The 14,541-nt window shown below is 36.9% G+C and overlaps 1 protein-coding gene across 4 annotated transcripts in view; it reads right to left on the bottom strand.

Annotated features, from left to right (window-relative positions):
• Positions 1-9,097: 9,097 nt before the first annotated feature.
• Positions 9,098-14,541, bottom strand: part of ANKRD44 (ankyrin repeat domain 44) — a 369,642-nt gene continuing 364,198 nt past the window's right edge. For 2 of the 4 annotated variants that reach the window (XM_036745366.1, XM_036745365.1), the window contains exon 28: positions 9,098-12,089. In XM_036745366.1, the coding sequence (XP_036601261.1) occupies positions 12,031-12,089 (59 nt within the window). In that variant the 3' untranslated portion in view covers positions 9,098-12,030. Of the gene's footprint in view, positions 13,516-14,541 lie in introns of all 4 variants that reach the window. The other 2 variants (XM_036745364.1, XM_036745363.1) reach the window with 1 other exon arrangement.

Raw genomic sequence — 14,541 nt, forward strand, 5'->3', positions numbered from 1 at the left:
GAGGGCTCCTAGGAAAATGACAGAGTGAGAGGTAACCTAAGCACTGTTCCCTTCCATTACATCAAATAAAAAAGCATCCGGGGGGCAGCTAGGTGGCGAAGTGAGTAGAGCACCAGCCCTGGAGTCAGGAGGACCTGAGTTCAAATCCAGCCTCAGACACTTGACACACCTACTAGCTGTGTGACCTTGGGCAAGTCACTTAACCCCAATTGCCCTACCCCTCAAAAAAAAAACAAGCCAAAAAAATAAAAAAGCATCCCAAAATGGAGTTACCATTCATCCCCAGGGTCCCACCAAGGACTCTGGGTTCATGGATACCAGGATGGATCTAGGAATCTGACTCCAAAAGGTCAGTTTCTTTCTCTTTAGCTTATGGTTTCCACCCCAAAGTAAATCAAGCTTATTTAGAGCTCATGCACAGAGCTTCTTCAAAACCAGGTAACAGGCACCCCATCTCCCATATAGATACTTAATATACAATATGGATGTTAAGTATAAGAAACCTTTTATTTCACCCAAAGTCATAGAAAATTCATAAGAAGCAAAGGACTTAAGGGAGTCCATGAACAAATATAGAAACATAACTCAAATAACTCAATAAACATAACTCATTGTATGGATTAGAAATCTCCTGTCCTCTACCCACCCGCCTCATAAAAAAAAGTAAAAACACTCTATGGGACTGCCTCTTTCCACCTTAGATTTTTGCCACCTAAGCAGCTTATTGCAGTTTCATAGAAGATTGTCAAGGTCCAGTTCTCCTGGCCCTTTATGGCATGGCTTTAGTCCTTCAGCAGCAAAATGATCTGTGAAGAATCTTGTTTTTCAGTCATTTCAGTAGTGTCTGACTCTGAGTTTCTTAGCAAAGATACTGGAGTGGTTTGCCATTGTCCTCTCCTGCTCATTTTACAGAGGAGGAAACTGAGGCAAACAAGGTTAAGTGACTTGCCCAGGGTTACACAGTTTAGCAGTGTCTGAGGCCATATTTGAACTCAAGAAGATGAGTCTTCCTGACTTCAGGCTCAGCATTCTAGTTCCGCTTAGTTCCCTATGAAGGATCTACTCCTCACTAAGAAATTTCTCTCTAGGGGACCAGTGTCCAACTCTGAAACCTAGAAACTTTTGACCTTGAGGACCCTTGAAGATAAGATTAGCCATCAGGTGACTCCAAAGGCTAAAAATAGCTATCAGAATCTCTGGTCAGTCTCTTACCTGTGCTCAGAAAAGGAAAGAGAAAGGCAGAAGGTAGTCAGGAAATTCTTCCTCAGGCCACTTGCTATGGGCTTCTTATACAAGTTGACCCTTTGTCTTCTTGGAGATAGGGAAGGGGGGATCCAGGGAAAGAAAATTTTCCTCTGTCCGGAAGTCCAAGGGAAAGAAAGTACAAGAAAAGAAACAGGGAAATTGCAGCTGTCTGACAGTTTGCTCTTATAGAACAATGAATTCTTCCCCCCCCCCCATTCACAGTTGACAGTCATCTTGGAGGCAGCCCTTGTCCCTGAGGACCAACCTGGGGAGTTTTCTGGGTCCTCTGAGCAAGAAACTAGGACATATGGCTACCTCCATGAAAGGTACCCTTAAGACAAAGCTTCATGCCCTGCATTTATTGTATCAAGTTGATTGAAGGACTCCTCAAATTAAACAGAGGTTCCCACACACCACAAAATTAGCAAGGATAGAAAGAAGAGAATTGAAAGAACTCACAACAGAATTATTAAAAAACAAACAAACAATCTGAAGACCAGCTTACCATTTACATTGCTCCTGTTGCTCTCACTCCCACTACCTTCCTCCCATACACCATGGCTGTGTTGGTTTAGGATTATTTGTTATCATTGATAAATCTACCTCCTGCTGAGAGCACCACTGTCCTCACAGTCACCCAGGTACAAAATCTGTCATCATCATTGACTCTTCCGTCTTCCTCAAGCCCTGTATCCAATTCCTTGCCAAGTAATGATGAAAATCGTAAAAATCCCCTTCTCTCTACTCACGTTGTCGTACTAGTTCAGGTCCTCGTTACCCCTCACATAGGTTTTCCTAATACCCTGGTCATTGGTCTCCATGCTTTCAGTCTCTGCCTTCTCTAATTCATACTCTGTGTAGCTGCCAAAATATTCTCCTTAAGACACATCATGCCATTCCTCTGCTCAAAAACCTTCAATTGCTCCCTATTGCCTTTAGGATATAATATCAACTTGTAAGTCTAGTATTATAATGATAATAATAATAGATAATAACAGCTAGCATTTATATATTGCTTTAAAGTTTGCAAGGTATTTGGCAAATATTATCTCATTTAATTCTCACAACAACCCTGGGAGGTGGATGTTATTATCATCCCCATTTTAGAGGTGAGAAAACTGAGGCCAAGAAAGGTTAAGAGATTTGCCCAGGATCACATAGCTAGTAAGAGTCTGAGGTAGGATTTAAACTCATCTTCTTGTCTCCAACTATCTGCCTACCTGGCATTTTAAGACTCTTCACAATCTGCCTCCAGCCTTTCTCTTCAACCTTTAGCATTTTACTTTCTTTCATGCATTCTATATTCCAGCCAAACTGAATTACAAGCTTTTTTGCCAAGTTTGACTTTGTATCTCCCTTCTCCATACCTTCTCACAAGCTGTCCCCCATTCCTGAAATATTCTTAATCATTCCTGTCTGCCACAGTCCTATCCTCCTTCAATATTCAGCTCAGATGCCATCTCTTTCAAGTAACCTTCTCTGATCCAAGACATTGAAAGCACTATCTCACACCTCAAATTACCATGCATCAGTGTATCCAGTGTAAATTTATTACTGAAATAGACTTTTTCATTTTTGCTTTTATATCTCTAGCACTTTGCATACAGTGTCTTGCACAGAGTAGGCACTCAATAAATATTTAAATTAAACTGAATTCACATCTCCTACAAAGATGTTAAAAATTCTTTAAGAGCTTGAGCTGGCAGTAGACAAAATGAGCATTGACGTTTCATGTCTCTAAGGGATGTTAGCAAATTAAAAATATATGTGTATTTTCTTTTAATACATAATGTAATACATCCTATGGAAAATTAACAACTTTTAAAATCTATAATTTCAATCTGATTTCTAGTTGATAATTATGGTATCACAAATCAAACAGTCCAGATGGCACCAAATGGCCCTTTTATAAGCATTTTTAATTGAGATGTCCAAAACCTAATCAGGCCAGCAGTCTCAGGGAAATTTACATGCTAATGAATGAGTCCTTGTGAATAAAGTGAGCCAGGATATTAATCAATTTAACAAGTAACTATAAACAAGTGAAATTCAACCAGAATTTTGACAATAACAATAAAGTAATGAAAAAATCTTATGTTCCCAAATGAAGAACCTAAAAATAAGATATCCTGGTTTCTTAAAAATAAATAATTTTATATTTTTAGCCAAAAACAGAAATCTGAGGGAAATACAAGTATCAACTTTGGCAGTTGTTTTTAAAGCAAAAGAACAAGACTTCATTTGTCCTTTCACTAGGTTTCCACTTATAGGATAAGCAACTTTGACCTAACAGTCTTCAGTCCTCCCTGAAGGACTCAATATTTCATGTTTCTTCTATTACTACAACAGTTATTCACTCAACATAATCCTTTTAGTCACACTGTACTTTCTGCCCATCTGTTATATTTCCTGGAAAGACCTATAATACATTTAGGTTAAACCATATGGTCCAAAAACCTGCCACTGTGTAGTAGCCAAGGCCTGCTTGTATTTAGCACAAATGAATGTGATTATTTGAATTCTGTCCAAAGCTGACCATTTTCATTTTTCCTGGAACAGAACTTGAGCTCAGACAAAAAGCTGGTCCTGAACACATGATTACCTAAAGTAATTCAATTCCACTAAACGAACATTTATTAAGCACTTACTATGTGCCAAACACTATGTTAAGCCCTGGGAATACAAATACAAGCAAAAAGACAGTTCCTACATTCTAATGGGAGAAGTCAACACATAAAAAGACACAAAGACAAAAGGATGCAAGAGCAAAAACGGAAAAAAAATGTACAACACCTGGATAGCATTAGAGGTTTGGAAGTGGCCAATTTTGACTAGCTAGAATAGTTTGGCTACAATAATACCAGGGCTAAATGTAGTGGGTGTGCATAGGCATGCCCTAGGATGTCTTCCTATAATTCCCAAGAAAGGGAGAGAATTCTGCATGTGCTGCATTCTTATTGCCTGTTTTTCTGGCACTGCCTCCAGTTTATGGTTTAGCTCATACACTTGAATAATAGGCTTGGTCTTTATAAAGGGAAGTTAGACTTGTATAAAGATTGATCAGAGGAAAATAGAGACACCATAAGTCAGATACAGGATAGATTAGGATAAACATTGAAGATGACTCTACGATTATAAACCTGGTTGACTGGATGCTGGTGCCCTTGATAGAAATAGGGAAGTTCAAAAGAGGGATGGATTTTTGGAGAAACAATGATTTCTCTTTTGGACATAATGATTTTGAGATACCTATAAGACATCCAGCTTGAAATATCTAACAGGCAGTTGCAGATGCAATACTAGAGATTAAGACAGTATACATAGATTTGAAGCTATCACATAGAGTTAAACCCATGAGGCCACCAAGACAAGCATATTGAGAGAAGAGGACCCAGCATAGAGCCCTTGGGTTCACTGGTAGTAAGAGGGCACGAGAAAGGATGATTGTGAAGGTAATCTGCTGGAGAAAATCCAGGGATTCGGATTTAGCATACATGCACACAATTTAGCCTTGGAAAGAGGAAAGACCACTACCGAGACTGTAATAGAAGAGACAACTGGTGAACAATATTGAGATGGGAGGGAAGTGAAGCCAGACAGTGATGGCCTGGGAAAGTAAAAGCAGTGGAAGAACTAGAGAACATGGTGAGGATGAGTAATGAGTTTAGGAGAAGTAAATACACAGAGAAGATGGGCTGATAAGAGGCAATGGTTAAATAGATAAAGAGATTTCATAATTCTTGATTATGAAATTGAGACTCTTATGGGAGATGGCAAGATCAAGGGTGTGAGCATTCTCGTGTGGATGAAGCGGAGTGGAGCAGTAGGACATGAAAATTAAATACATTGAGGACCTAGTAGGTTACTGGTTGAAGGAACAGCAGAATGTATAGAAGGGCCTATGAAGAACATTTTATGTCAGGAACAGCAGAATATATGTAGAAGGGGCATATGAAGAACATTTTATGTCCTCTAGCACAACGGTAGGCGTTTGGGTAGAAAGGAAACTTGTGAGGTACTGAACCTCTTGAAAAAGGAGGGAGAATGACTTGGGGAGTCAAATCTATTCCTAGACACTTATTGTCTGTGTGATCCTTGGCAAGTCACTAACCTATCTGCCTCAGTTTCCTCATCTGTAAAATAAAGATGATAACAGCACCTACCTTTCCAGGGCTGTGGCTAGGATAAAAATAGATAGTTGTAACATGCTTTGCAAACCTGCAAGTGCTATATAAATGTTTACTATTAACTATTATATGCAAAGTAAATACAAGGCTTTTTTTTTTTTTAGAAAGGGAGGCAGTAGCCTCTGGGATCTATGTGTGTGGGAGAATCAGAAAAGCCCTCTTGGAGGATGTGATGCTTGAGCTAAGCTTTGAAGGAAGCTAAGGGTTCCAAAAGGCAGAAGTGAGGAAGGAATGCGTTCTATGCAGGGTGCACGGCCTGTATAAAAGCATGGAGATAGGAGGCAGAATATTGTGTATTAGCAAGAAGGCCAATTTGGATGGATCATAGGGCGCATGAATTAGAATAATGTGTAATAAACTTGGAAAGACAGGCTGGAGCTATACTGTGAAGGTACTTTAATGTCAAACAGAGGAGTCTATATTTTATCCTAGAGGAAGAAGGTAGCCACAGGAGCACTTTTAGCTGGGGATGGACATGTTCACACCTGTGCTCAGAGAAGAACACCAGTTTGGCAGTTGTGTGGAAGATAATTTGAAGCAGAAACAGGAAATATTAAATGCTTGTGTATTAGAAAGTACTCCAACAGTTTTTTTTTAAACTTGACGATTTCTCTAGGACTTCTCAGGGTCTCCCTGAACTGTAAAAGGAGAAAACAGTGGGCTACTCTCTCAGATATAAGAATACTGAAGCAAATTCATCTCCCCCCTCAGTTTATGAACAAGTAACTGGATTAATGTCTTTATAGAGAGAAACACAGAAGTCCTACCTCCTGACAGAGAAGTGATGGACTTAGGGTACACAATGAAACAAAGTTTTTGGATATGGCCAGTGCAGGAGTTTGTTTTCCTAGATCTGTGCATATTTATTACAAAGGTTTTGTTTTTCCTCTTTTTTCCAGTTGAGAGAGAAGTGGTAGGGAGAAAAATAGATTTTTAATTGAAAAAAAAAGATTTAAAAAAGAGAGAAATGTTATTCAGATCCTGGTGATCTTAGGCAAATGACAAATTCTGAGCCTCTTCACGTATAAGACAACAGGGTTGGATTCAGTGGTGTCCAACTTAAAAGGAATGACAATGTGGGAGACACATGTTGACTTAGACTAGAGCAAATTAACATTATCTGTGTTGTTTTATATTTTGATTTATTTTGTTAAACATTTCCCAATCATATCTTAATCTGAATTGGGCTACACTGGAGAGTTTTGCAAGTTTGACACCTCCAATTAGATAATGCCTCAATAATCTCAAATCTAGAACTTTCAACCCCATTCCCCCAGTGGAACTTTCTTTTATGTGTTGTCTCCCCCAATTGAATTGTGAACTCCCGAAAAGCAAGTACTCTGTATCCCCAGTGCCTAACGCAATGCTTGGCACATAGCAAGTGCAAATCACCATGTGAATGACTGTCTGAGCTAAAAGGCACCTTGGAAACCATGAAGTCAACTTACCTCAAAGTGCACCATGTGATTGAGTGCCTTGTTCATCAGAATGGCCCAGTGAAGGGTGTACTTTCCTGGTTGTAATAGCAAACTCAGAGCTATTCTCTTGAGCTATTAACTGGAAAACATAGTGTTTTCCTTGTTTATTTTTTCTAAATTGAGTTTTTCAAAAACAACCTCAGATATAGTGTTTCCACATATTCCAGCTATACTCTCTTCAATACAGAGAACAATGGTGTCTATTAAAATATTTATGTTGTTGAACATTTCTGTATCAGTTTGTCTAGCTTTAAAATTGCCCTTGTCTTCTACCCCATATGTTGGTTTGTGCCATAATTAACTATTTTTGCTTCTGAGGAAACTTATACTCCTAAAATTCAAGGGCTTTCATCATAGTAATGCATAGCATAGGTGCAGAACTGATACAGTATTTTAATCTTAGAAGGTGTTAGTAGATCCTATCTTTAGCTCCATTAAGTCTCAGACAAAATTTCTTGCTTCAAGTTTCTCCCCACTCTAATCCACCCTTCACTTAGCTGTCAAAGTAGTCTTCCTAGAGCATGGGTCCTACCACGTCACTCTCCTACTCAAGAACTCTGTTGCTCCTTTCAAATCAAAATCCAGATTTAAAAGGGGGCAGGGGACTTTTAAAGCTCTTCACAACCTGACTCATTTCTTCTTTTCCAGTCTTGTTACATTTTACCCCCCTGTACAACACACTACCGCCCAGCCACACTGGTCTTGCTGTTCCTTGTACAGGACACTATTTCTCAAATTTGTGCCTTTAATATATGGGGGCAATCCCCCATATATGGAACGCATTCCCTCCTCCCCTCCATTTCTTGGCTTTCCTTCAAGAATCAACTGAAAATGCGCTTCTTGTATTTATAATAGCTCTTTTTGTGGTGGCAAAGAAATGGAAATTGAGGGAATTCCCATCAATTGGGGAATGGCTGAACAAGTTGGGATATATAAATGTAATGGAATACTAGTGTGCTACAAGAAATGATGAGCAGGTGGATTTCAGAAAACCTGGAAAGACTTATATGAACTGATGCTGAGTGAAGTGAGCAGAACCAGGAGAACATTGTACACAGTAGTAGCAACATTGTGCAATGACCAACTATGATAGACTTAGCTCTTTTCAGCAATACAATGATCTAAGACAATTCCAAAAGACTCATGATAGAAAATGCTATCCACATCCAGAGAAAGAGCTATGGAGTCTGAATGCAGATTAAAGCATACTATTTTCACTTTTTTAAATGATTTTTCCCTTTTGTTCTGTTTCTTCTTTCACAACATGACTAACATAATTGCACATGCATAACCTATATCAGATTGCTTGCCATTTGGGGAGAGGGAAGGGAAAAGAGGAAAGGATAAAAATTTGGAACTCAAAATCTTATAAAAAATGAATGTTGAAAATTATCTTTACATGTAATTGGAAAAAATAAAATTCTATTAAAAATGCACTTTTTGAAAGAGGCCTATTCTAATTCCTCACTGATCCACCTACTGTAGTGTCTTCCCTCTGATTACTTCCTATTTATACTGTATATCTCTTGTCTCTCCCATTGAATGTGAGCTCCTTGGGGGAAGACCTTGTTCTTACCTTGTTTTGTATCGTATTAGTACAAATAATGAAATCTATGAAGAGGTCACATTAGAGATTCATATTTCCACTAGGCTAAAACCAATTACTATATTTTATATAATTATAACTTTAAAAAAAGCAAATTCAAATACATATGACCACTTTGTGGGATTCATTATTCACATTAGCTGTATCCCCAGTGCTTGGTAGTGTCTGGCATATATTATTCTTAATAAATGCTTGTTGATTGATTGAGACAGCTTACATTGTGTGACTTTTTTTCACATCTGCATGATCTCTATAGATGTAGGTAATGATAAATCCTACTTCTTCTAATATAACTTGTGCAAATCTGCCATTACATATTTCTAAGAAGCAAATCAGTAAATTAGGTAGATGGTGTATATAGATACATATGCATATATATGCACAATGAATATGTGTGTATATTTATATCTATATGTTTTATAGGTAAATATATAAAATATATTTTATATGTAGAATATATATCTAAATATACAGAATATATAGCATGTATGAGTATTTTGGACAAATGTTTAATTCAGCATAATCTGGAAAAATAAAAGTCATACTCAAATCACAACAATATTTGTACCGTTTTTATTTGTAAAAATAACCATCTGAATGCATTATAATAGTTTACAGTTAGGTATTTCATTACATTAATAGAGCATTCAGTAGTTGAAAAAGATATTAAACTGTGCTTGAGAAGATTCAGATTGGATCAGTCATTCAATGAATTAAGTTTTTTTCCTCATTTTTACAGTTATGACATTTACTGAAGTCATTCAACTCCAATTTACATAATAAAACATTACAGACAAAATCCCACTGAAACCATCAACCAATAATTTCTGCTGTTACAAATATGTTATGCAAAATATAACACTGGCACCAGATTCGTATCATCGTGCTTTGTAAAGATATATTGCACATGCTAAAGCATAAAATATGTCGACGAAACTACCAAACATGATATTGGCTTTGAATATTTAGATCACTGCATAAGAAACGCATAGAATTACATTTTATACACACGCTCAGATTGTCACTATTTTAAAATGCTTTTTCCCTCTAACACTGATCTATGGTTTACAGTTTCTGTAAGAAGAAAGCATTTTTACCACTGCAAAAAAAAATCATACATCATTCCTATGGAAATTTAGCATATTCATTTTAAATTCAAAGCAAGTGAAAGGGAATGGGGAAAAAGACTTTATACATTCAAAGAAAGTTTGAAATAAAAACTGACTGGTATTATATTGCTTTGATAACACTCAAATGGAAAAAATACGATAAATTTCACAAAACATTTTCAGAATACACAAATATAAAAAGGCACTCTAACTTCATATTACACGACCAAAAAAGACGCAAGTTCTTAAACCAAACCAACAGAGAGCTAACCAAGTTTCTCAACAGTACAAAGAATAACTACTGCAGCAATTCATTTGATGTTCTTGCTCTAATTTAATAATAAAATAACAATTCAAGCAGCTGTTTACTGCATAAAGTACCAAACATACTATGGTGCCCTTTTAGTAGTGATAAATAGAAATCCCCTGAGCTATTTACTGTAGAATTAGAACAGATTTTAGGCAATTTGGAGATAGATAGTAACGTATTATCAAAGGTAGGCAGACACTGGTGAACAAGAAGAGTTATGTGCAATGCAAAAAATCCCCGTGTCTCTGGTTAAAATACAGTCTTAAAAAAGTGTTTAAGTAAGAGCAATAAACACCATGATATAGGAATCTGAAATTTTGTTTTAAAAAACTTTTTTCTTAGTGAGCCTTGTTCAAAATATGATTTTCTTTCTAGCAGTAGACTTAGAATATAAAAAAAATTAAATGTAATCCTTACTTATGTCCTAAATAAAACAAATTTTGTAGTAACCAAAAAAGTTCAAGAAAAGGAAAAAATAAATTTAATGGTCAGTTCCTGGTAAGCATATTTCAATTTTGTTCTTTTGTCCTCCTTAGAATTTAATATAGGAGAGAGGTAAAATACAGTTCCACTGAGATTAGGTTGAATCACTGTGGTTTGCTGCAATATTACCTATTCTCTCTGCTCTTCTACAGAAAAACTCACACTAGTCCTCTAAAAGAAGACATTTCACTTCCTGTTTAAAAGGCTACTTCCTTTCATTCCAAACCAAATACCATTTTATTGAGATTTCCAGTCACTTCTAGAAAAAGACACCACAGTAGACAGCTCTCCTTCAAAGCTGGTTTCCCCTTATTTTCAGTGCTTTAATAAAGATAAGGTAGTTATTGCTAATTAGCAACTTCTTTTTTTTTTAATCATTCTTCTCAAAAAAGGAATACAGTACTAACGTTAAGGAGGAGAAAGGAGAAAACACTCCCTTTTCCTCAGAGTTCTAGAAAAGCGTCATTGAATTTTTTCAATGAAATTAAGACCAATTCTACAAGTCCTTGGAACAAGTTCTCATTCATGATGAGTAAAGTGAGTTCCAATTTTTTTTAACTCCTCCAAGATGCTAAAAGATTAAGGTATTTTACAGTTACTGAAAAACACAATATAGTATCTATAGTTTACTTAGATTTCATAGAACACTGCTTCTAAAAATGCTCATGATTATTATAAAATAGAAATTTCCAGGGCTAAACTAGAAAAAGAAAGAAATGTCAGAGGTATAGCCCCTCATGAAGTATATTTCTTTCCTTTTTCTTGGCTCAAGTGGAAAACTAAGCATCTGGACTGGTGATTTTAACTTCTCTCAGAGCATGAACCAACAGCCTGTCATAGTTTTCCTGCTGGGATCCTTTGAGTTATGTGTAATCTTGTGGTTAGTAAGATCACTTTTGAACCTTTCACTTCTGGATCATGTTGACACAGACCACCATCCATTTCTATTCTCTTTTCTCAAGAACTGTGCCTAGGGTATACCCACTTGGAGTTTGGCCTTCCTTACTGAGAGATAGCAATGCCCTGCAAACTACAGAGAGAAGGGATGTGAGCAATGGAATGACTCTGCATTCTGTATCCCCTCCTGATAGATATGGAAGAACCTGAGGTTAGCCTGGAAACCTTAACAATGGATATGCTGGTCATAGGAACCCCAGGCATTGTGGCTGGCTAGCCCAGAGTCAATTTTTTTTTTCTGTGATAGGCCAGATAAGACACATAACAATTAAAACATAACTACGGAGAAAATTCCTGGGCTTTTGCTTCACTTCAAATAAATATAAACACATTTACATCAAAAGTATATATGAACATTTTCTCTGGTTTGGCAAAAAAATAAATTGTGGTCAACACATCATTGGTTACAAATGTTAAGCCATGAACTATAAATCTGTGTCATAAGAAATGTAAAATACAACCAAGACTCAAAAAGTTTACATTTTGACTTTTTAGAAAAGCTACATCATTTCTCACTTCCATTTTGAAGGAAAAAGTTTATCTTCCATTTTAGACACTGAAGCATTTTGGTCCTCGTGTATAGCTGGTTGATGATATATATATATACACACACACACACATATATATGTATATATATATATTTTTTCAAAGAGTCTCATTCTTCTTTTTGTACATCTGTCCCAGGTGAGGAACGGGGTCCATTTGACCTAGAAGCTTTGGCAGAAGGAGCAGATACAGTATTCACAATGTTGATCCCACTTATCAAGTAAATGCCAATTGGCTTTTCTTTCCAAGTCTCATGTTGCTACTCCCCATTTTGTGCCTGTGTTCACTTTGGGACTTACACTATTTTCTTGCTTTGCTTTACTCGTGACAAAAGAGACTATTTAACTTCTTAATATAGTGTAAAAATATTTTTACAGCCTAGTGGTTAATTTATTTTTTAAAAAAGGAAGTATTTTGATTTAATTGAGGAAGAATCAGTGAAATAAAAACCCCACTGCACTTGAAACTGGCAAATTGCTACAAAGTTTATGGACCATATAATTATCAGCTAAACTTTCTGTGGCAGATCGCAGTTGAATGGATCAGGTGAAAATTATTAATGATCCACCATGTAACCTAGTGTATATCATATTTGTATTATACCTTAAAAATTAGGTTAAATTTTAGATCAATATTCATCTATTAGGCAAAGATTCTTGACACATGCCTTCTGGATATGTGGCCTTAATGGGTGTTGGTATGTTGGACAAGCAGAGACAGGAAAGGAAAAACAGAGACAGACAGAGACAGACCAACAAAGATAGAGAGGCAGAGAGAATACGTGTGAGTGGTTAAACTCTCCTAGCAACAATAATCCAGGCAATATCTCTGAAGGTGAACTTTACCTTTGGCTTGTAATAAGGAAGTAAACATCAGAGTGAGGAGAAATTTGAGGACAAACTCCCCCATGGTACAAGAAAGCCACATTGATGAGCTTCTGATAATTAATTGTATAGCAAGGATATAATAAAAAAAATCCTTGATATGATAGCCCCTTACTCTGCTGCATTATTTCAAAAGAAGAAATAATAAAATGCCTTTTTAAAAAATTCCCTACTTAAGATGAGAGGTAGACTTTCACAGTAGTACTTTAGATAGAAAGAAAACATGATGTAAATCAAAGTCAGGGCACATTTTGTGAGAATGTTTTCCATCAAAAACTCCAAGTCCTCTCCTATAGGCTCATTGCACACTTTACTAAACCCTTCTCCCCTATTTCTCAATGCTTGGGTCCATAATGACACTTGACACAACATAATTTGGGGAATAAAAGTTCTTCCTGCCCCGCCTTCTCCACCTAACGTAAATAATTAAGTGGAAGCTTCTGAAGTCCAGAGTCAAAATGTTTCTGAATCAGAATCATTTTCATTGTACCCGTCCTCTGATCCTATATTGTGAGTGCAAGAGCTAGCGGTGCCACTCAGATTGGTGCCATCACAGATCTGTGTCCTGCTCAAATGGTCTTTTTTAAAACAAACGAAGTTGAAAGCCGTCATTGTACTGGAAGGAGAAAAAGGCATCATGGTAGCCAAAATGAGTGCCAGGCAGTCAGCCACATCCTTGTTAGGAGCGCAAGCCAGGGCTGGGGTATGACCTGGGCATAAATGCAGACAAGGCAATGGTTAGTACTGGGGAAATCAAAGGGGAAAGTGAGCATTCCACAAATACATCTCAAGATGATTTTGTAAGCGAGAGATGTATATCAAGTTAAAACCATGCCAGGCAAGAGGATGAGTTACTTATACTAAGTAGACATGCTAGGGGTTTGGGTCAGAGAGAAGGAAGGTTGGGGTAAGGGAATTGGGGGAGGGAAGGGAGGAAGAAACAATTTATGAAGGTTTTCAGCTCATGTGACCACAACAAGCACTCTATTTTAAGTTAGGGGGAATTTAGCCTTCACCAAATGGACAAAAACACTGGGAGAACACAGATCCACAACAACAGAGATGAATACAATATAGCGCGCATGGCACTATGAACCTGATACAGCATTCAGACTTGGTTCATAGGGACAAATCTCATTCTGAGAACAATGACTTTCAGTTGTAGACAAATGTGCATCAGATAAGAAAAAAAATTATGTTAAACATCAAGTTATACAGTTTTTTCATTCAAAGCATATTAATCAACTGGTATTTAGGAGACTAAAATGTATTAGTTGGGACAGATACAATAAATCAGACACATGGGATATATGAGAAAGATTGGTCCTTGTTGAATCAAAATTTACTTTTCTTGGTGTTCAAGTTGGCAACTCAATTAATGAAAATTACAAACAGAACAGAAACCCTATTCTAGAACTCAGCAGATGTGGCAAAGGGAGGAATGACATGAGGAATTCTTAGCCTGAGTCACAGTTCAAGCTTCTCAAGTCTGGACAGAAACAAACAAAAAAAAATTCTAGTGATTTCTTGCTAAATGCTAGATTCAGTTCCTGCAGGTAAAATGCTCTCGCATTACAAATCAGGTACGTGAAGAAGGTACATCAGTTTTTTACGGCATTCTACCTTCATCAGATTGAACCTCAGTGACTTAGACAAAATGGTGTCAGCATGTATACTGCAAAGGGTACCAAACTTGGAGTCAGGAGACCTAGATTTGAATTCTGACCCTGTATTTT

Source organism: Trichosurus vulpecula, chromosome 2 (genome assembly GCF_011100635.1).
Source record: "Trichosurus vulpecula isolate mTriVul1 chromosome 2, mTriVul1.pri, whole genome shotgun sequence".
Taxonomy (NCBI): Eukaryota; Metazoa; Chordata; class Mammalia; order Diprotodontia; family Phalangeridae; genus Trichosurus; species Trichosurus vulpecula.